Genomic DNA, 21,006 nt, shown 5'->3' on the forward strand with positions numbered 1-21,006 from the left:
TCTCAACTAACTTAAACAAGTAAAAAGGTTGTACATTGCCTTTAACTACAAGACTTTCTCCCATGCTAAGTTGGGACTCACTAAAACCCCATGCCTTTTTTTCAGTATATAAAGATGAAAAGGTAAAAGCAGACTTCCACTAGCACAAATATACAAGTCTTACTAAACAAAGAACCAGCTGAGAAAGGCATAGCTTTCAAATAAAAGATCTACATTAAAAGCAAATGGGAGAAAGTGGAAACATTATAACATTTTTATACCAAAGTTAACAAAAGGTGAAAGGAATGTACAAAGTTAAACTTACTGCTGCCATATCCATCGCTCATCATATCTATGGCAGATGCTCTTGATCTTACATCATCTTGTAAATCGGAAGGGGTTAAAGTCAGATTATCAGCTTCTCTCATCTGCTTGGAAATAATTTTTCACATTAGTGTAGCTTTCTGAATCCAGCTGTAGACTATTCTGCATTTATAACAACTTTTGTTACTAATGCAGAATTTAGCAAATGCCTACTTGATCATAGTGTTAGAGATGGCAAATACCATGATGAATGCCACATTGGTGCTCTTTGGAACCCAGTCCATCTCATTTTTTTTTCCCTTTCAATAGTCTTAAGAAACAGATATGCATTTATAATTAACTGCCATTCAAGGCACAAAAATATACAACCGAAGATTAATTTTCTGAAGTACGGAGTTTATCTTCCTGTGAAATGATACAGACACAAATATACAAAATATTTGCATTAAAAAGAAAAACCTCTCTTCTCCAATTTGGAAACAGTCTCTTCTAATGCTCAATGACAGATATTCCTAAGTGGAGAACTGTTACAGTAAACTGAATACCATGGTAGCAAAAAAGTTTTACAGGTTTTAGCTCAATTACTTGCACATGAAGTATTATCACAAATTTATCAGTTACTTCCATGTAGCATCACTGCAAAAGTACCAGGATTTGAAGAGTCCTCTCAACAAATCTTCTGAGAGCACAAAAGCAATGACACCACATCAGCAGCGTGTAGACATGCAGGATGCAAAGCCTGCTGTAACCAGCTTATCGCTCAGTTTTAGGTTTTGGAAGACTGTTTTCAATTATGAGAAGCAGTGGTAAACAGTGTTTTAATACAGGCCAGAATTTGCTCCACCATACAACAGTGAGAGATGAACTAACAATCGTATGTCCAAAATGTTACTGGACCTACCCGTCTCCGTGTGTAAGTTTCTACTACTTGGAGCCAATGGCCCAACAATGATCCGAGGGGGACACAGCTGAGCAGTCTTGTTTAATTAGAATGAAATCAGACATGAAATATCACTTACCAAAATCTTTTCCATATCTTGGTCATCATCAATAGAGTAGGTGCTTTCAGAAAAAGCTGGGGATTTTCTATCTACTCCCACTGCTGCTTCCTCACTGTCATTTTCATACAGGTTAGAATATCCCAGCAATACAGAATTATCTTCTTGAACGGATGACCTGGTGTGCATCAGTTCAAAATCTGTGCTTTCAACTTCCGAAAAGGGAGTCAGCTGAAGCACTGGTTGAAGATCCATGCTTGTATCTTGCTTTCTCACAATCTCAGGTGAGCCCCATGAAGCCATACCTGCAATGAAATTCTGGAAGTCTTTCAAAGTGTGTTTTGGAGAATCAGGAGTTTGATGAATTTCCAACATTTGCTGGCAATGCTTTTTCAAATCTTGCTCCTCTTCAGAGTTGTTGATTGTGTCCAATTCCTGAGTCAAGATATTTTCTTGTGATTGCTTAATCTGAGTTTTTGGATTTATATTGTGAGTTGTCAAGTCAAACATAACTTCACCTTTTTCCTACAATTAAATAACACATATTAATTGTTTAATGGAATTTAAATATTATTTTACAAACTGAAAAACATGCATTTAAAAAGATCTTCCCAGATTTAGTAGTCTTATCTACTGTTATTCCCAGGTTTTATGTAAAAATGATCTGACATTTTAGCATATTTTATATGCCAGCTAACCAGGCATTTAACAAGCATATCATCAATAGGAGGAAAAACAAATAATTATCTGTGCAAATAAGCAAATGTATTTATGCGGATCTGACTTTTGTATGGATCAGGAAAAAAGGGTAATCCTTGTAGCTGTGTAGATAATCTTCCTACTTTCAAATAAATACAAATCAAAACCTGTTGCTTTCCTAACTGGACAAATCTCCTGAACTATCTTAAAGCTTAATTCCTGACCCAGGACACCAGGAAAAAAAATGGTTAAGAAGACTACAGATGGTTCCTGTGCCTGCCATTTCAACGCAGGAGAAACTGTCGGCAATCCACTTCTAGTCACTGGAGGGAAGAGCAACGTGGATTCACATGTCCCATCACGTGAGACGCACAGCAGCCATACATACCAATGCGTTTTATCCTAAATTTTGGTAAGGCCATACTTGTACCTTTTAGTGTCCTGTTCCCACAGGGGTACTCTACCCATTTTTATTTTTTATTTTTCCAAGCACCAAACAACAGACTTAGGTCTCTGCTGATCAGCAACACTGCAGATCATTTCTCAAACTCTGACTCTGTAAAACCAGATACACTAGGTCAGACTGAAGTCTTTCTACCCAAACACCACCTCTGACAGAGGCCAACAGGGAAACACAGCTAACATAGACACAAAAGGTGTCCATCCAGCCTGAGGGCTTGAGTATCCGAATGGCCACAGAACCTTTCCAGCATCTTTCCCATAGTGTGAGGGCATGGTCACTGACCAGGCCAAGGCTAGACTTCCACCTTCAAACTGCAGAGACATCTGAATAATATCAATACCATGCCACCGAGTATGCAGATACATCCCTGCCTACCTTGCTACAAGGGCTCTCATTTAGTCAGCATTTGTATATAAAATTTTTCTGTTCCCAAGGCCTCTTGAAGCTATTGTTCCTTTTCTATCACCTTAACACTCTTTTCAACAAGGAGGTGTGTCACAGACACCACGGGAAGGCTGCTGTTGCAGAGCCACTGCTTCAACAAGTCCCAAGTGCTAACAAGTGCTAACTTCTGCTTGCTCCAGAAGTCAAGAAGTCAAACCTTCTTCCTGTCTTTCACCCTCTAAACCTGTTACTCGCTCCACCTGGAGGCTGACATCCAAATGGAACACCTCAGAACCGCATCATGAAAATACCTTTACCGTCATCCTTATAACCTCAGGGATCCAGTGTGCCATCACCAAGTGATTAAGGAACCCTAAGGCTACTGCCCCACTCACTATAATTCCAGGGCTTACTGATGCCATTAATATAGAAACACCTAAGGGAAAAGTAGGCACAGGTGTGCTCATGGCAAAGGCTGTGCCTCTTCTGTGGCAGGAGGAAGACTCCAGAACATATATTGAGCATGCCAAGCTGCAGCTTCTCTTCTAATGCCTCCATAACTTACACAGAAGGTCTGGCTGTCTTGCTCCCTCCACGTTTTCCATCTTCAGTGCCCCAGGCACTGAATCCTCTCAAAGCCCACTCCCAAGCTGGCCCACCCACTGCTTTAAGAGGGATCTGTTTTCCCTCCTTGCTGCCCTTTTTACCACCATCATCCCGAGGAATGTTTAACAGGACTAGAATAATCTTTCTGCAAAGGAACCTTGCCAGACAGCAGAGCTTTTGCAAAGCATACCTGCCCAGCTCCCTGCAATCCAAGGTCTACACATCCCAGGCCACATACACAGTTTGACAGTTCTTGGGTGGTTTTTCCTTCAATCATTTCATCTAAGTCATTTTAAGATAAAATTACTCTTTTGTCCTCTTAGATTCTGTGGCTAAGAGCCTAAATGATGCACTGTTTGAAAGGATATTCTATTAATTTATTTTAAACCTGCCACCATGAAAATTTAATTTCATTCTCCATACCTCTTACATTGTAAGATACAGTGAATAATTGTTCTCTCTCTCATTTTAGACCATCACCTTAATCCTTTTGTGTTGATCATCCATCTTAGCTAATGAGTCCTAGCCTGTTTTAAGCCTAGTGCTAGCTGCAAGTACTTTACCCTTTTAGCTACTCCTCCAGCTTTCATTTTAATACATTTCCCAATTTTCAGTTTCCACTTTTGTACCCAAGAATAACTGTAGGGGGGTTATTTGCTGCTCTATTAATGCTGCATTTGTTTATGTTATGTTCACTATTACACAACGGCTCTTCAATGTTAACAATTTGAACCAACTCTCATTCACTATTCAGGGTTAAGTAAAGAACTGCTTAATGTCATGTAGGTTTTCTGTCTTGGTACTCAAAGCAGCAGTCATTCCTTTTCCTCTGAAGATGTTCTGTATAGTGGCATTTAGCTAATCCATACTAGAACAAAAGTACCCAAATATTGTTATTTTTCCCCCTTTCCAGCTCTCAGGCTCATGGTCACTTACCTTGCTCAGTTAGTTGATACTCTAAACCAAATGCTGTACTTTTCCTTATACTGGGATGAGCTAGATTCACAGGAAAAGGTCTATCGTAATGAATGCCTGAAGACACTTACTTAGTTTACTTACTTTGACTTAATATATTCTCCAACTTTGATGATCGTCCCTCCTCAGCCTACATTAAAACTTTAGCACTTAAACATGGAAATACATATACTGACATATATACATGAACTTAAACATTGCAGAATCTAAGTTTCTACTTGAAAAATGATTTTTAAATCATTTAACTTCCCCCAGAATTCCAGCATACCTTTACATCCTTCAAAATTTTACCAGTTCTCTCTTCACTGAATCCTAATTCCTTTTTTGCTGAACCTAATTCAGAATTAAGTTCTTCTTTATGAGATGCCATCTTTACAATTAAATACTTTTCATTCTGTGAAGTGTTCATAGCCTTCAACTCTCCCTGCATTGTGTTCAAAGGAGAAATATTTTTTACGTGAGCCATACATAGATTGTGTATTTTCCACACATTCTGAAATTTTATCTACAGTAACTATGATATAAAAGTTGTGCATGCACCTGACACTGTGTATGTATTTTACATGACAAATGGCATAAACAAGGGAGTTGGCTGGAATTCACACAGCATATTCTGGTAATGTAAGCTTGTAACAAATAATCATTACTAAGCAGAGATCAAGCAGCTGTACTCTTATTCTGGACAAGAGAAAGACACTGTTGCTGCATGTGATTTCCGCCAGAAAGCTGGTAACTGATCTCCATGAGTTACTGCTACTACTAAGTGGCTATTACAACTTGAGAGACCTATAGAGACAGATAAAAAGCACAGCCAGTGAATCTGGTACATAATGTATTTGGTTATGGCAGTTATTTATGTTCTTTAAACAGGGATCTAACAATCACTATCCGTATAAGCAACATGGTCCACTACACTGCAAGTCAGGTGGCTAAGCTCTGATACGGCCTTGTATACACACATTCAATGGTCTGATGGACATCATTCTGCATAGATCATTCAACGCTATTCCCACCTGATCCCTTTTTCTGCGGGATTTCTGAGAGACCCTGAATGTATAGTATCACCTAGGCAAATGGCACTGATCCAAACTAGAACTTCTAAGCAAATAAAGATACAAACACCAGTAATGATCACACATTTTGCATAGCTACACTCTTCATTTCTGCTTAAAAAATAAACATAAGTCATTTTACATAGTAATTATCCTATCATTTCTTTAAGTAAGGAGAGATGGCATTCAAGTATAATTTAAATAAGATACATCCTAAATACTTCAGTGTAGCTTAAAGATAACAGACAAAAGCCTAATGAAAACCCACTGTTATTACCGAGTAGGTTTTAAAACAAAGAACTCCATCCTGTTTTAATTGCTGGGCTATGAAGTAAAATGGCAAAGTAATATGAAACATTCTGTAACATCACAGTAATGCTGCAAGTAGGTTTTTACCATTAATGATACCAATATTAAAGCACAGTTATTTTGCCTAACTTGGAAATCCAATAATTCTACCTACAAACCATGATTTCTACCTGGTGCTGAAAAGCCATCTTCCCTTCCCACTACAATGGGGCAAGTAGTACAGTTTAAGTCAACCACCTTGGGCTTTATACCCATATCACATGCCAGTCAGGACCCCCAAAATCCACATGAGTCTGACACCTAACCTTTTTCCTTTCCTATACACTCAAACTCTCTTCATATAAGCCCTCTTACTAACACTTATCACCTCTGTAAGCCAGCCTTAAAAGACAGTAAGTTGGCACATGACAGTCAACTACAGCTCTCTGAAAAACAGGACATCTGGGTCTTACTGCTTTCTAAAAGTTCACATTAGGTTATCTGGAGCAAATGGTTCTAGAAAAGATTCAGAGTAAATACAAGAGGGAGTCACAGTAAATAAAGATTTCTAAAAAAATATGATACATGACAAAGAATTTTCAAGTAGTTCTCCAAGACAGCCATAAAGCATGGTGTCCTGGTTCAGCTGGGATAGAGTTAATTTTCTTTCTAGTAGCTGGTATAGTGCTATGTCTTAGATTCAGTATGAGAAGAATGTTGATAACACACTGATGTTTTCAGTTGTGGCTAAGTAGTGTTCATACTAAGTCAAGGATTTTTCAGCTTCTCATGCCCAGCCAGCAAGCAGGCTGGAAGGCACAAGAAGTTGGAACGGGACACAGCCAGGACAGCTGACCCAAACTGGCCAAAGGGGTATTCCATACCATGTGATGTCATGCCCAGTATATAAACTGGGGGGAGTTGGCCTGGGGGGAATCGTTGCTCGGGAGCTAACTGGGCATCGGTCGGCGACTAGTGAGCAATTGCATTGTGCATTACTTGTTTAGTATATTCCAATCCTATTATTATTATTATTATTATTATTATTATTATTATTATTATTATTGTGATTTTATTATTGTTATCATTATTATTGTCTTCCTTTCTTTTCTATTAAACTGTTCTTATCTCAACCCACAAGTTCCACCTTTTTCCTTCCGATTCTCTCCGGAGGGTGAGTGAGTGGCTGCGTGGTGCTTAGTTGCTGGCTGGGGTTAAACCACGATCCATAGCAAACATAGTCCTAGTAGCTCAGGGTGGGTTAACCTTGGCTGGCTGCCAGATGCCCACCCAGCCGCTCTCTCACTCTCCCTCCTCAACAGATCAGGGGGAGAAAATAAGATGGAAAGAGCTCATGGGTAGAGATTAAGACAGGGATATCACCTACTAATTACTCTCACAGGCAAAACAGACTTGACTTGGGGAAAATTTATTGCCATTAAAATAGAGTTGGATGGCGAGAAACAAAGACAAACACTGAAACAGCTCCCCACCCAGCCCCACCTTTTCTCCCCAGGCTCATTTTGTTCCTTTATTCCAAACTGCTCTACCTCCTCCCTTGCAGTGTGGATATCTCCTCTAGCATGGTCTCTTCCATGGGCTGTTTCTCACACTTTTTTTCCCCCTCACTTGTCACTGGCTGTGCAGCATTTTGCCCTTAAATATGTTTTTGCAGCAGTGCCATGCACATGGCTGACAGGCTCAGTGGTGTCCTGCAGTGGAACCAGCTATGCCCAGCATGAAGCAGCCCCAGCCTTTTATCATAGAGGCCCCCCTGCAGCTCCCCCACTGTCAACAACCTTGCCACCTACACCCAATATATACCTTAGGATCCATGCCCAAAACCATATCCAGCTCAGAAAGACTGACTGGATTAGGGTTCCACACATCTTTGCCCTGTTCTTAGACCTTCTAGGCATCTACCTCTAGCCACTGCTGGAGAAACTACACAAAGATAGACAGACCCTTCAACTGACTCACCACAGCCATTTTTATGCCACAGTATTCATCTTCACCCATTCTTACAGCACTAAAAAGGATAAACTGTAGGGCTTTATATGACACAAAACTGGATTGTTTAAAAAAACCAAATAATACTATTAAAAAACAAACACCATACCAGTTTATCAGGAGGGGAAGCCAGTACTGAAAATGACTGATCACCATTTGCTTCCAGTTTTTCCAATTCCTCTGCTCCTTTTCCAAGGGCTTCACCTTTTCTTTCTCTCCAGCAGAACGGCTGGAGAAGGTTAGTCTCTTCATGATCACGTTGCTCCTTTGGCTTGTACAACTTCAAGCATGAAACAAGTTCACCTCTTTCCAATTGTAAGGCTTCAAGCTCTTTCACATATGCCTTGATTTGATCTTTCAGTTTTGCTGTGCTACTTTGCAGTTCATTGATTTCTCTCTGATAAGCTACTTCTTTCTCATTCAGTGCTTGCTTCTGGAAATCAAGTCTAGAAACTTCTAACTGAAGACTATAAACATCTTGAGCCCGACTTGCATCTCTCTTTTCCAATTCAGTTTGAAGCTCTCCTGCCTTTTTTGTTAAGTACTGTAACTCAGTTGTGTCAGCTTCTTTTTGATCTGCCATTGTCTTCATTTGCATATCTTTCTCTAGAATATTTGTTTCCCTTTCTCTCACAGTATCTTCAAGTTCTGGAATGCGAGAAGTAGTCATCCTTGCTTCAACCTCTCTCTGAGAAAAATGTGTTTGGAAAAGGCTGTACTCTTCCTGAAGTTCATCGTACTGTATTCTCAGAGAGGTTAGCTCTGCAATGTGCTGCTCTGATGACTCTCGTAGTTTTTGGCATTTTTTCTCCAAAATTTCCACTTCCATTTTGAACTGCATTTCCTTCTCTTCCAGTTGCTGCTGCAGAGCTTCTCTAGCAGTTGAGAGAAGCTCTAGTTCTTCCTGAAGTTCTCTCACTTTGGAGAGTAGCAATGCGTTTCTTCTGTTTGGATCAATATCATCCTGACAGTCTACCAGTCCTTTCCTCAACTCATTCTGAAGGTTTTCCACTGGCTTTCCCAATGCAAGTTGATAGAAATCATCTTGGTTGTCACTAACTTCATGACATACTGGTCCAAATTGTGCCAGCTCTTTTTGAAGCTTCTCAATTACTCCATGGAGTTGCTCTACCTCTTCATCTTTGTCCTTACGCAGCCTTTCCTGGTCACCACGAAGGTGCTCAACAAGTGATCTGAGTTCTTCAATTTCAGATTTTTGGTCTTCCACAACCTGACCAAAAGGATAAGGTCTGAATATTACTGTATGTAGGCAGAATTATTATTGCACATAGAGTTTAAATTACATTTTTTTACTGAATCAGAGCAGGAAGAATTGCACACTTCAGCTGGTAGCTACTCAGAATACTCTCTACTTTCCTAAGAGAATTATCAAATAGATTTCATCTACAATAAGATTCTGCATACCTTGCTTCCCTCAAAATAAAGCAATGAACATATAGTAAGTACTCTCACTTTATTCTCCAAAGTGTTCTCTAGCTCATGCTGGAGCCTCTTCATCTGCTCATTCAAGTGATCAATTTCTTGATTCTTTTCTTTAAGTAGTGCTTGTGGGAAGGACAAAGCTGAGGAATCACTAATACCCAGGTCCTGATTTTGCTTCACCTGAAGTTTTGTTAGATCTTCCTGATCAGAAAAAACATCAGTCTCGTTAGAAGGAACTTACTTTCTCTCCCAACATAATGGCAGAACAGAACCAAGGGCTTTATTTAAACATTCTTCTCCTTACTACAATGTTAAAGAACTCAAGAACACAACTACAGCTACTTAGTTTAGATTTGTACCACTGGATTAGATTGCCACAACATTTCTGAACATTCAAGGTAAGAGATGAACACTCTAATTGCCAGACTGACAACCAACCAGTTTTCTAACTTCTAACATTTGCTATGGCTGTAGAGGTCAGGAATGCACACAAAACTGTATAGAGTTTACTAAATGACAACACTGTAGTTCATAATGTATCAGGGCTAGAAAAAAAGCTAAGCTTTTTATTTAAATCAAATGACTGTAGAAGATAATGCCATAAGCAGGAACCTAGAGTTTCACAAGGTTTTTGTTCTATGATAACCAGCATTAGCCTTGTAACAGTAATGCAATATTCCCTTGACAAGAGAAACAAAGTATCTGTTTAAAATGTCCGAAGACCACAACACTCAAGAAAGGAGGTCTCGGAAGTTTTAGCTGATACACACTAAAGCTAAGGAAACCTACCTTCAAGTGTGCATTCTCTAACTGAAGCTGGCTGATGGTGGAAGTGCTAAGGTTTTTTTGCATCTCTAACTGCAAGTTCAGCTGCAGTATCTCCTTGTTTTTACTGATCAAATTATCTTTATATTGTCCTAGTTGGTCTAACAAGCTTGCAATCTAAAAAAAGAAGAAAAGGCATAGTTGTTTCAATTAAGTCCTCTTATTTAAGCAGAAAAAATAAAGCTTCATTCAACACCTTATTTACTGAGAGCAAGTAACTTCAGCAAACTCTATGATTTAAACTCTCTCTTAATCAATTTGCATAAATAAAATACTTGAGACATAAAAAAAAGAGTAAGAAGCTAATGTTCCAGCTCCTCAGCTGCAAAACCAAAGTACTGCAAAGGTGGTTTTCCATTTTCTTTTTAAAAAAAAAAAAAAAAAAAAAAAATCTAACTGCTCACAAAACTTATGTTCATCTGTTCTAATCAAGGCTTGACCACTGATGTAATTTAACATAACAACAGGAGACACGTTAGCATTTGATGTCTAATGTAATCACAAGCAGTTAATATAATCACCATTCCCCTCCTCCTAGAAAACAGAAATTAGCACTGCAGTGCTAATCCCAGTAACACAGCAATCAAAAAAGTTCTGAGCATTGACTCCTTCAACCCGTAAAAGAGTCAGTAACTACACATTTCTCTGCTTGTAGCTGTTTGAAAGCTTGAGAGCAAAGAGCTATTTGGAAACACTGCGATCTTGCCACCCACAGCTTTGATCAGCTCTTCCCTTGATGGGTAGCAAGGTATAGGGGCTTTGAGAATGAAAAAGACTTAGTGGCTCCTGAGGTCAGACTTCTTAAGAGACTTGGAACTTCCATCTGTAAGAAATTAGTCTTTATTATCTTACTGCTCTTGAAACAATGGTGTACAATTAACTGGAGGATCACCCATGTTTGTTGTCTTTGCACATCCTAAACTGGACTGTATATTTGTATATTACAGATACTATAATAGCTATATAATATTACATAAACATACGGGGGGGTGTATCTGTGCATATAAATCCAATAAAAGTTCTAAATAATGTGACCAATTACACTGCATTTCAGCTTAGCTTGTCATAATAACTCATCACAAACTTTCTCTGGCTCACAAAATAGAGGTCAGATGACACTATTATGTGTAGTTGCTCTTTCTGTTCTTAGAGGAATTATCACTCACTCTCAAAGTCAAACAAAAATATATCTACCTTCTGCTCCACTTCAACTTCAGAAAAAGGAAAATCAGTTTACAAGAGATATTGATTAATTAGTCTCAAAGCTGATGTGAATCATCACAAGACAGTTTCCAGTGGGAGGGGAGACCGACAGATAGGGGAATGACAAAACAGAACAAAGCAAGAAAAAGGTTAGTTAAGACCAAAGCACAGAGAATACTGGGTAAGAAGGCACATTTACTACAACATCAGTCACTGCATTTTTGAATGGCTTCAATTCCCAGTTACAAGTTTGAACAAAATGTTTCTGCAATTATGTGAGGGACTCGGAAGTCTACAGGACCCTACCAAAACTCTTACCTCTCTCTCTTTCATCTGAAGCGCTTCCTGCTCTGCCTGTAACTGCTCCTTCAGCACTGGCGCAGAACTGCCGTCTGCTGGTACTCTGTGCCTTGCTTCATCCAATTTAGACTGTAGGGCAGAGATCTGAATCAGGTTATTGTACTGTTGTTGTTGTAATGCCTCCTTATCCTGCAATATATATTTTTTTTATATGTTAGAATTTATTGTTGTCAATATACACACCCATCTAACCAGAACAATCCTGCCACAATACTTCATCATCCCTAACAAACCCCAGTGCAAGAAGAAACGTACATAATCCAAATGGCCTATGAAGAAATAGAAATTCAAAACAACTGAATGTTTTTAGCTCACTTAAGTTTTTAGCCCTTTATTTTTTCTAACCCAAGTTTAACAACTTCTGAAAATTTAGCATTTGGTGATACATTACACTTTCTCAATTACACAGTGTTTTGTATGTTTAAGAACCTAAACATCTTGTTCTTGTAGCCATTTCCAAATTTATTATGATACCATATATTTGCCAAGCTAAATTTAAGAGCTGGAGACTTAATTTAAGAGCTGGAGAGTTTTGGGTAGATCGAAAACCTACTACAAATACATCATGTTAAGTCAGAATGTGAAGCACCAGCACTAAGTTTGTCAGATCTGTGGTCTGTCAAGCTACCATAGTTTCATTTATTTATTTTAAAAACTTCTACTTTGATCCTCTTTCTCTCACAGTCCTTCTCAGCAGCTGGGTCAGTCCAAGGAAGAAAGCTTCACTTGGGAATTCGTCCAAACAGCAAGCATACATACCTGCACTTAATACAACAAAGGAAAGCTGGACAAGAAACCTAAGGCAGTAACTGCCTCTGCTGTTCAACTCTTACTCTGCCCATAGCTCAACACACATACCTCTAACAGAAGGGTTATTTTAGACTCATCATACGATTTGCCAAAAAATTATGTAAAATTTGACCATCTTTTCTCTAATCAAGGGGAACTAAGACCCAGAGTACATAGACAGCATCTTCTGATCTTGAAATGAAAGCATCAATTACAAAGTTAACCCTGTATCGCAGCATCAAAACAGCATGCCCAAGAACAGGTATTTAAAACAGTTGTCCAAACCTTCACATCCTATACTAAATAGGCCATCTGATTTCCACCCACTAGCTCCCAGCCAGTCCCTGCTGGCTTTCTGGCCAGCTCTGGGGGCTCTGCAGGCACACACAGCACACAAGAAAGAGAAAATTATAGGGGAGACAGCCAGTTAGGGTACAAAGCTGTGTCATTCACACCTAGTATCACTGGCAGGATAAAAACCAAATGTAATAATTATGAAAGCATCACCTGCACTTTTTTGGGTAGGAAAGCACCTATCACAAATATTTTTGTTTGTCCTGAAGGGATAAATGAAAACTTTTCTTGCCCTCACATGAAACCTATGATATTAATCAGCCCCTCAGTCATCCTGCTGCCATACATGAAAGGACACACATAACAACAAAACCCAAACAACAATAGAGCCTTTTTTTGGTTTATATCAACTGAAAGTAAGACATTACCCACACCATGTTGGTCACTCACAAAACCCCTCCAGTAACAATGTGCAAATCCAGATTCCTGCAGAACTGGGCTGCCTTACCTCAAATGTTCCTGCATTTACTGGACAGCAGAGTTGCAAGTGTGCCGTAGCTCATGGTATCAGCACGGCTCTGCACACAAGAGTTAAGTTTCTCCTAGCATTCTCCAGTTGCTATGTTCTTTCTGAGGTTGCTACAGTGACCCAGCAAAAACAAGTGGCAATCCAGCCAAAAATCAGAGCTTTATGTAATGTACTTTCACTCTAAAACCTTATTCTGGATGCCCACGCAGATACAGTCTAACGTGGTATCTTCTTTCACCAATACCAAAATGCATAGGATAGCAGACTCCCTAAATGAGCCCCGTCTTCAAGACCTCAAGCAAAAGGATGAGCAATCCTCCCAGCACAACCCTAACCACAAGCGTCAATGTTACATATCAACCACCTGAACAACTGGAAGGAATTGGACCAAGAAAAAACGAAGACCTGCTTCATGCACATAATGGCAGGATAAATGGATCTGAGTTTAGTCAGTGTTCTTCACAAAAAGATACCATTCCATATTCAAAATTACTCTTTCCAGACCTATTTCTCATTAGCACTAGTCTCCATTATCTGTAATACCTACATTTTTCATATGTTGGAATTTGGGGGACAATAAAAACCTCTAATTGCCATTCACATCAAGTATATTTTTACAGAAAAAAATCATGACACACAATCATTCTCAGAGCTCCATTGGCACTTATTTACTGCACAAAATTGCTTCAAGGCAAGCTATTACAATGCCTACAGTTGGCAAACTGAGTAGCATAACCTTGTCTAAAGCCAATGAATTAGTTTCTTGGAAAAAAAAAAGAAAAACAAAAACAAGAGTCTGAATTTGGCTTATTTAGGATTTTAAAGAAAGACTAATTTACTGGGACATTCAGACAGCTAAAAGAATATTTTGAATTCGCATGGATAAAGAAAGCCTGTTTAACAGAAAGCTGAGATTTTGGAGACAAGAGCAACTTGTCAACAGCACTATCACAGTTTCCATCCACTTCAAGGCAAGCCAGACAGAAAGCTAATGGGCACGACTTTTGTATGTTTGGATAAAATCACAGAATAGCTTAAGCTGGGAAGGGTGTCTAGAGCAATCTGGTCCAACGTCTGACCCAAAGCAGAACCAGTTTGGCTCTGCTCAGGGCCTTGGCCCTTGGCCAGCTGAATTCTGACCATCTCCAAGTCACAGAGACACCACAGCCACTCCGAGCCCCTTTTTCAACATTTGGCTGCCCCTAGTATGACCATTTCCCCCTAACATTTAATTGGAATTTCCCTTGATGCAGTTCATGCTTGTATCTTCTCATCCTTTCACTGTGCACCTCCAAGTCTGACTCCATCTCCTCTATAACCTTGTATTATGTGGTTGTAGGCAACAGCAAGATCTCCGCCACGCTAAACAAACCCTGTTCTCCCAGCTTCCCCTCAAAAATCATTTGCTCCAGCTCCCTAACCATCTTGATGCTCCTTTGCTAGACTTGCTCCAGTACGCCAATGTCTTTCTCGTACATGGGAATCTAAAACCAAGCAGTTCTCCAAATGCAATCTCACAAGTGCCACACAGATGGGAATAATAGTACCTAATAAACTACAACTGGCTAGTCTATATCATGTTAACTGAAGCTAAAACAAACAAATTTGTTCAATATTTTTAGAATGAAAAATAATGGAAGCAAGTATTTACAGAATTAGCAATTAAACTAATAAATTTAGTTTAGATCATGCCAATCTCAAATCTTCAAACCTGACATACACACCAACAATACTTAACCAAGGAAAACTGCTGGGAGGAAACCAAAACATTTAGTTTAAGAAGGTAGAAAAGGTTACTCAGATGTCTGGTAAAAGACAAATACTTTTGCTAAATGGAATGTAATTCTTAACTCTAAGGTGTGATTAAATCTGCAGTAGTACCAAAGCACTAAAAATTTCGGAGTATGGCAAACAGATCTGGCTCCAAAGACACATAGCAAGAAGAGCTACCAATTAAGATAATATGATTTTAAACACAGTTACTTATTCAAGATCCATGATGTTTAATATTCAGTAACATTACCTTCTCAGGAACTTCCAGAGAAGCAAAAGAGCAACTCTGATCCATGCAAACATGACAACTGTCAAAAAGCAGTCTCTGTACTAAGTAGGCTTATAGTTCATAAAACCAGAGTTTGTTTAAAGCTGTGGCTGTGATACCTGCCATTAATACAACAGTTTAACTCACCACTAGGTGCCAGGGATAGTCTCAAATACCACTTAACACAGTCGTTGAGATCCCCCATGAAGACACTGTCTGCATAATGCCACTCCCATTTAAGTAAGTATTTAAAAATTACTTGTTTTAATTCGGTTTCCACTTTCTTCATTTTTTGCAGTTGTTGTTCTAAGTAGTGTACAGTCTTTGAGACTTCAGTACTGCTGTGCTCCAGTTCTCGTATCTGTGCCACCAGTTTTTCTATCTCTTTATCACGAGCTGCAATTTCTTGGTGTTTTTGCTCCTTTTCTAATAACAGCTTATTGTAATCATCCATCTTCTCTTTTATTTCTGCTTGCAAAGATTCTACCTATACAGAAATCACATTATACAGATATTCAGGCAATATAACAAACCTCCAATTGGAAGCAAGAGTAATTTCATGGCAAAGCAGGTAGAGTTTTACTATGGACTAAACTAGTGCTAAAATCTGAGATGAAAGTAAAACTAGATGTGGACAGAAAGGATGAAAAAGTAACTTTCTGAAATCATGTTTTCCAAATGCAGCAGCTCTTAAATACACATTTGATTACTCTCTCGATATTGGCAGTATTCTCGAAGTACTGGATGAAGGCATACTCTCAAGGCCCAGTGGTCATCAAAAGGGGCCTTGTGCTGTGTGGGGTTTTTTGTTGGTTTTTTTTGTTTGTTTAAGATTAAAAAAAACCAGGATTACATGAATTATTACTAATAGCATTAGATGTATTTCTGTAACCTCAGAACCCTGTTTCATTACTTCAGGGAATTCCAGTTTAAAGGAAGATACCAAGAATTGAAAGATAAATATGCAATGTAACATACTCAATGCCTGCAAATCAGACAGATTCACAGCAGTCAACAAAGAACAGGTACTCTTTTTTTCCAAAAATCGATTAAATGTGAAGAGGATAACAATTTTGCATTTGAGCTCACTGAGATCCAATCATGCACAGAGCTGCAGGAAAACAGTGACTTATTCATCCCAGTAATTAACATGAAGGCAAGGCTAGGAGCTTTGGTGGGTAACAGAGGCAGGAGAGAACCAAGTGTGACAGACAGACTACAGTGGCAGTGATAAAGTCATCAAGCATATTGAAAGCAAGCTCAGATAGGAAAGCAATGGGAAACCTTCTAAAGGAGAAACAATTTGGTCAACACCAATGAGCAAGCAAGATGAGATTTTATAAAATGAATGCTTTGTTCATCAATAAGTGTCTGAATTTATGCAAATTCCACTTCAATATTATAAAATAAAAATTCTTTGTATTAATATAGAACTTTACATCTTCAAAGTATTGTACAGATATTACTAAACCAGAAAAAAACACCCTCTAGCAAAATACAGAAGGATAGAGTTAATTTAGTCAAATTAATAAGCATGGAGAGCGTCACAGACTAGTTAGGATACCAAAAGTGATTAACATTACATTTTCAACTGCTTACAGGCACATATACATTTCCTTAATTATGTATATATCTTATTCCCTTCTCATCTCATCAGCAATTAATGAACTGTTAAGCATAATACAGGGCTTACAGTAAAGCTTTTTGGTATAGAAAAATCTTGTAGAAGTCTAATATTTTCTAATGCTATAAAATTCTGGCATCAGAATCTCAGAAAGTATGACACACTACACATGAAAAGCATACTGCTAGAAAGCTAGTGCTGCAATCCTGTAGCTAAGAAAGCACAACCTTCACCACCTTCACTCTCGTGGCATACTCTCAGATGGTAGCTCCCAGTACCAACCAGCACTCTTTTCACAAAATAATCTGACTCACATATACCTTGAGCCTAGAGAACAACTATGAACTTGTTATAAATCCTACATGCAGAAATTAGAAGTTCACTTGAACTGATTTGTTTCAGAGCGAGTTATGCAATTACCAAGGTTACAACTGCATTAAACAACTGTACAAGAACTGTCTAAACCCTGACATTTTATTTTGGCACAGATTGCATACATACCTCACCCTACCCGCAAATGTCACTTGCTTAGTTACCTTCCTTGTGGGCCTTTCTCCAATTAAGTTTTAATCCTTTCTGAGAGAGATTGCAAAGTTACAGCAGCTAGTCTTAATTTTTTCAGATATTCCTCTTTACTAAGCCACAAGCACACTAGCAACAAACTGTCATCCACCTAACTCCTTGGATAGAAAGCAAGCTGTGGTCTTACCAGTTTGACATATTTTTAATAACCTGATGTACATCCTTTATGAGTCTGTATGCCCAAGACTGCCACAGAGGTATACAGACCTGGGTACAAACAGATCTTCAACACGTCATAGAATCACAGAATCATAGAATCGTTTAGGTTGGAAAAGATCTTTAAGATCATCTGATCTTTGCCACAGTGTAACACGTAGGCTACGTGAGTGATGTACTCAGAAAATCTTAACACCAGACAATGGCACTCTTGCAAATGAGAAGCTGAGACTGATGCAGAATGATATGTAATCATGCTACTTCTTAAGAAGCCTAAATGGATTCTTATCAGAGGTTAACAGAAGGCAAGTGACAATCAGGTGCCCTCCAGCATGGAAAATTCACTCTATCAAAGATTCAGTTGTTTCCTACAAGATTTGCTTCTCTAACACCAAGGTACACAATTTCATAAGCTGTACATAATTTTATTTCCTTCTATTCATTTTAGTAGTATACACATTTAAGTTTTGTTAAGAGCAGGGCCACAAACAAAAGCTGAAGGCTAAGGCACAGCGTATCATCGTAATTCCATTATCTTTGTTTCATACTCCAAACCTCAACTTCTCCTTTCATGCCAAAAAGTTCTTTTACAGTAAGTAACTGCCTGTGATACATCTGAGCAATAAGCCAGGAGAATAAAACTTATGTACAGGAAATAAAATTGAAAGCGGTTCCTCACTCCCTGCAAGAATTCTGCCACCCTAAAACATGTATCCTTATCTCCAAGTCAAGCTGAAGCAGCCTTGATATATCAAGAACAGGAAAAAATGCCAAAGCAGATCTAATTAATAGAAGGAAGGAAAAGGAAAGAAAAGTTAGAGATGTTCATGCTGTTTTCCATACCTGTAGAATCAATTCATAGTTCTGTATAATGTTCATTTACGTGAAAAAACAAAAACAAAAAGCAAAAGTTAATCTTTGAAACCAAGCATCAAACAAATGAACATGTGAAAAAAAGGACTTATTTATAAATATAAATAGGACAAGGCATGCAGACAAAGAACATCTCTTACTACAACTGGTACAGCTAAAAAACCTAAACACGTTTAGAACCCAGAAGTAGTCACTCAGGTGTGCTCTGTAGAGCAGAGTGTCTGTATTGTTGTCCTCCTCAGCTAATATAATCTATGCTCATAGGCTGTGAAACTTTACTGTAATGCACATCCAACATTTCTTTCCATCGCCATAAGAAATAATGCAAGTACCCTCTCAGTGCCTAAATGTAGTCCAGTCAGTTGGGGAAAAATCCACTTGCTGGATGACAACAGAGCTAAAAAAAAAAAAGTCTCTCAAGAGCCAGTCCCCCAAGACAATACAGATTTCTGTATTTTAATTGTAGTAAACAAACTCTTTTGGCCACTAAGTGTGATTTTACTCACCCTATACTCTCTGGGCTCTCCTGACATCTGCGATTTTGCTGAAAGTTTTAACTGTTCTTCCAGTTTCTGAATTTCCTGCTGAAAATCATCACGTTCGTGTTCCCTTTCTATAGCTTGTTCCTGTAAACCCAACCAGAGATAATGAAAATCTTTTTAAAGAAACTTTTCATTTAATTAAAATATTGAGTACAAGAAAAATGTGGCGCTTGTTTTTGTGGTGAAGAAACTATGTTCACTTAAAAATAATTAACCTCTTTTAGTAGTCCTAAAAGCATAGCTAAAATTACAAGGAACAACAACAAAAAACCACCTTTCTGGCCCCAATGTACATACAAACTACAATTAGCAATTAATAAAAAGGAAAAAAAATATTCTGTAATACTACAGAAAGGTAATTAAAAAACTACCTTAAAAAAAAAAAAAAAAAGAACCAAAGAGTCTAGTCTTTTACAAGACTAGAATACCAAAGTCTTAATTTCAAACAAAATGGAAAGTATCCCATTTTAGGAACCATCTTCCAAGTCTCAATCACTAGGATGAATATTTATCACGTCTAAAACCATGGAAATATGGTACCAAGCTTGCTTACATCCATGAATTGCCGCTGGTTTTTAAGCTGTTTTTCAAGAACTTGAATTTGCTGTTTTAATTCAGCAACCTCCAATAACTGTGTAGCCAGGTCTTGATTACTATGCAGCTGTTCTTCCAGTTCCACCTCCAAAACTTTCATTTGAGAGCGTAAGTTGGAATGGTCTTTTTCTGCCTGACACTGAAGCTCTAATTTCTCCTTTGCTAAAAATTCTACTTCCTTCAGTAGACCTGGACAGGAACACAAAAATAACAACAAAGTTGTCAGTGCAGGGTACAAAAATCAAATTGAGTTTAAGATGAGATTAAATTCAGGTGCTTTGGACAGCATCAAAACCAAGGAAAAAAAATCTCCTGAGATGGTCAGTAAGTGACACAAAATGAAGTGTGATACTTGGCTGCCCACTGTGTCTCTGAAAGCCAGTTCTATTAAGACTGCTGTACAATGTAGTAAGGCGGACATGGGCATCTGTTCTCAATCCCAAAGTGAATCCTGGTTGGAGATATTCTGAGCACATAAAAAGCTTTCACCTTCGCCCCTGGAGACCTCACAGTTCCAGAAAGCCCCATCTCACCTGACCAGGAGTCCTTCAAATTCCCTCCCTAGGTCATTGCCCTCTCAACCCCAGTTCCATGCTCCTCCTGCCCCAGAGACTCTTTCCAAACCACACCAGATCCTCAATCCTCCAAATTCACTCCACTCCAGATGTGCTCCATGCCTAAGTTTAAGACCCACACCCCACTTTCAGCCAGCTAGTCTCTCATACCCATCCTTCCAACTGCCCTATCCTTCATTATTCTATCCTAAAATTCTTGCCACCCCTTCCATCCCAACTTCCCACTTCACTTCAAATCTCTTCCCAATCAAGCCATCCAATACTGAATTCTCAGTTCCTCCAAACTGTCATGCCAAGATCCTCCTTAGAGCTCCAACAACCAGTCTCAGGTCAGCCTCTCAATTACTCCTCTGCCTCATGCCATGCCGGATACTGCTGCCGACATCTACCCTGTTGAGTTAGCACCCAGTCCATCTTTTTACGGGTCACCAGTGCCCAGGCCTACCCTGAAGCTAGCTGCTATGAGAAAGCGAAGTTAATATTCTTCTCTGAACCTGAATGGGGATTAAAACCCAGAAAAAAAATATCACGCTTACAGAAAATCAGTCCAGTTCTGAGGTTACAAAGGGAAGAAACACCTGGGAAAAAGATGGGACACATTTGCCCTATATAGACTGCAAAAGGAAAACAACAACTATGAAAACATACATCGCTCAAGATTATTTAAGTTATCAAGAGCTAATTTATACCTACAAACTGCATTTTCAGTCCATTGGACGCACTGAATACACTGTTTAGGAGACCCAAAGTGAGACTCTACTGTGAAGGCACCTGGAGCAAAACTATTTTAATGTGAAT

General features: G+C 38.7%; 1 protein-coding gene across 12 annotated transcripts in view; it reads right to left on the reverse strand.

The window, feature by feature from the left end:
- PCNT (pericentrin) overlaps positions 1-21,006 on the reverse strand; it is a 101,139-nt gene that overhangs the window by 26,219 nt on the left and 53,914 nt on the right. For 6 of the 12 annotated variants that reach the window (XM_041124574.1, XM_041124572.1, XM_041124571.1 and 3 more), the window contains 10 exons: positions 19,593-19,822; positions 19,004-19,123; positions 18,468-18,488; positions 15,522-15,749; positions 11,568-11,738; positions 10,011-10,163; positions 9,252-9,422; positions 7,888-9,009; positions 1,323-1,826; positions 305-410 (listed from right to left, as the gene is read on the reverse strand). In XM_041124574.1, coding sequence (XP_040980508.1) covers positions 305-410; positions 1,323-1,826; positions 7,888-9,009; positions 9,252-9,422; positions 10,011-10,163; positions 11,568-11,738; positions 15,522-15,749; positions 18,468-18,488; positions 19,004-19,123; positions 19,593-19,822 — 2,826 coding nt within the window. Of the gene's footprint in view, positions 1-304; positions 411-1,322; positions 1,827-4,696; positions 4,853-7,887; positions 9,010-9,251; positions 9,423-10,010; positions 10,164-11,567; positions 11,739-15,521; positions 15,750-18,467; positions 18,489-19,003; positions 19,124-19,592; positions 19,823-21,006 lie in introns of all 12 variants that reach the window. The other 6 variants (XM_041124564.1, XM_030018606.2, XM_041124570.1 and 3 more) reach the window with 3 other exon arrangements.

Source organism: Aquila chrysaetos, chromosome 6 (genome assembly GCF_900496995.4).
Source record: "Aquila chrysaetos chrysaetos chromosome 6, bAquChr1.4, whole genome shotgun sequence".
Lineage (NCBI taxonomy): Eukaryota > Metazoa > Chordata > Aves > Accipitriformes > Accipitridae > Aquila > Aquila chrysaetos.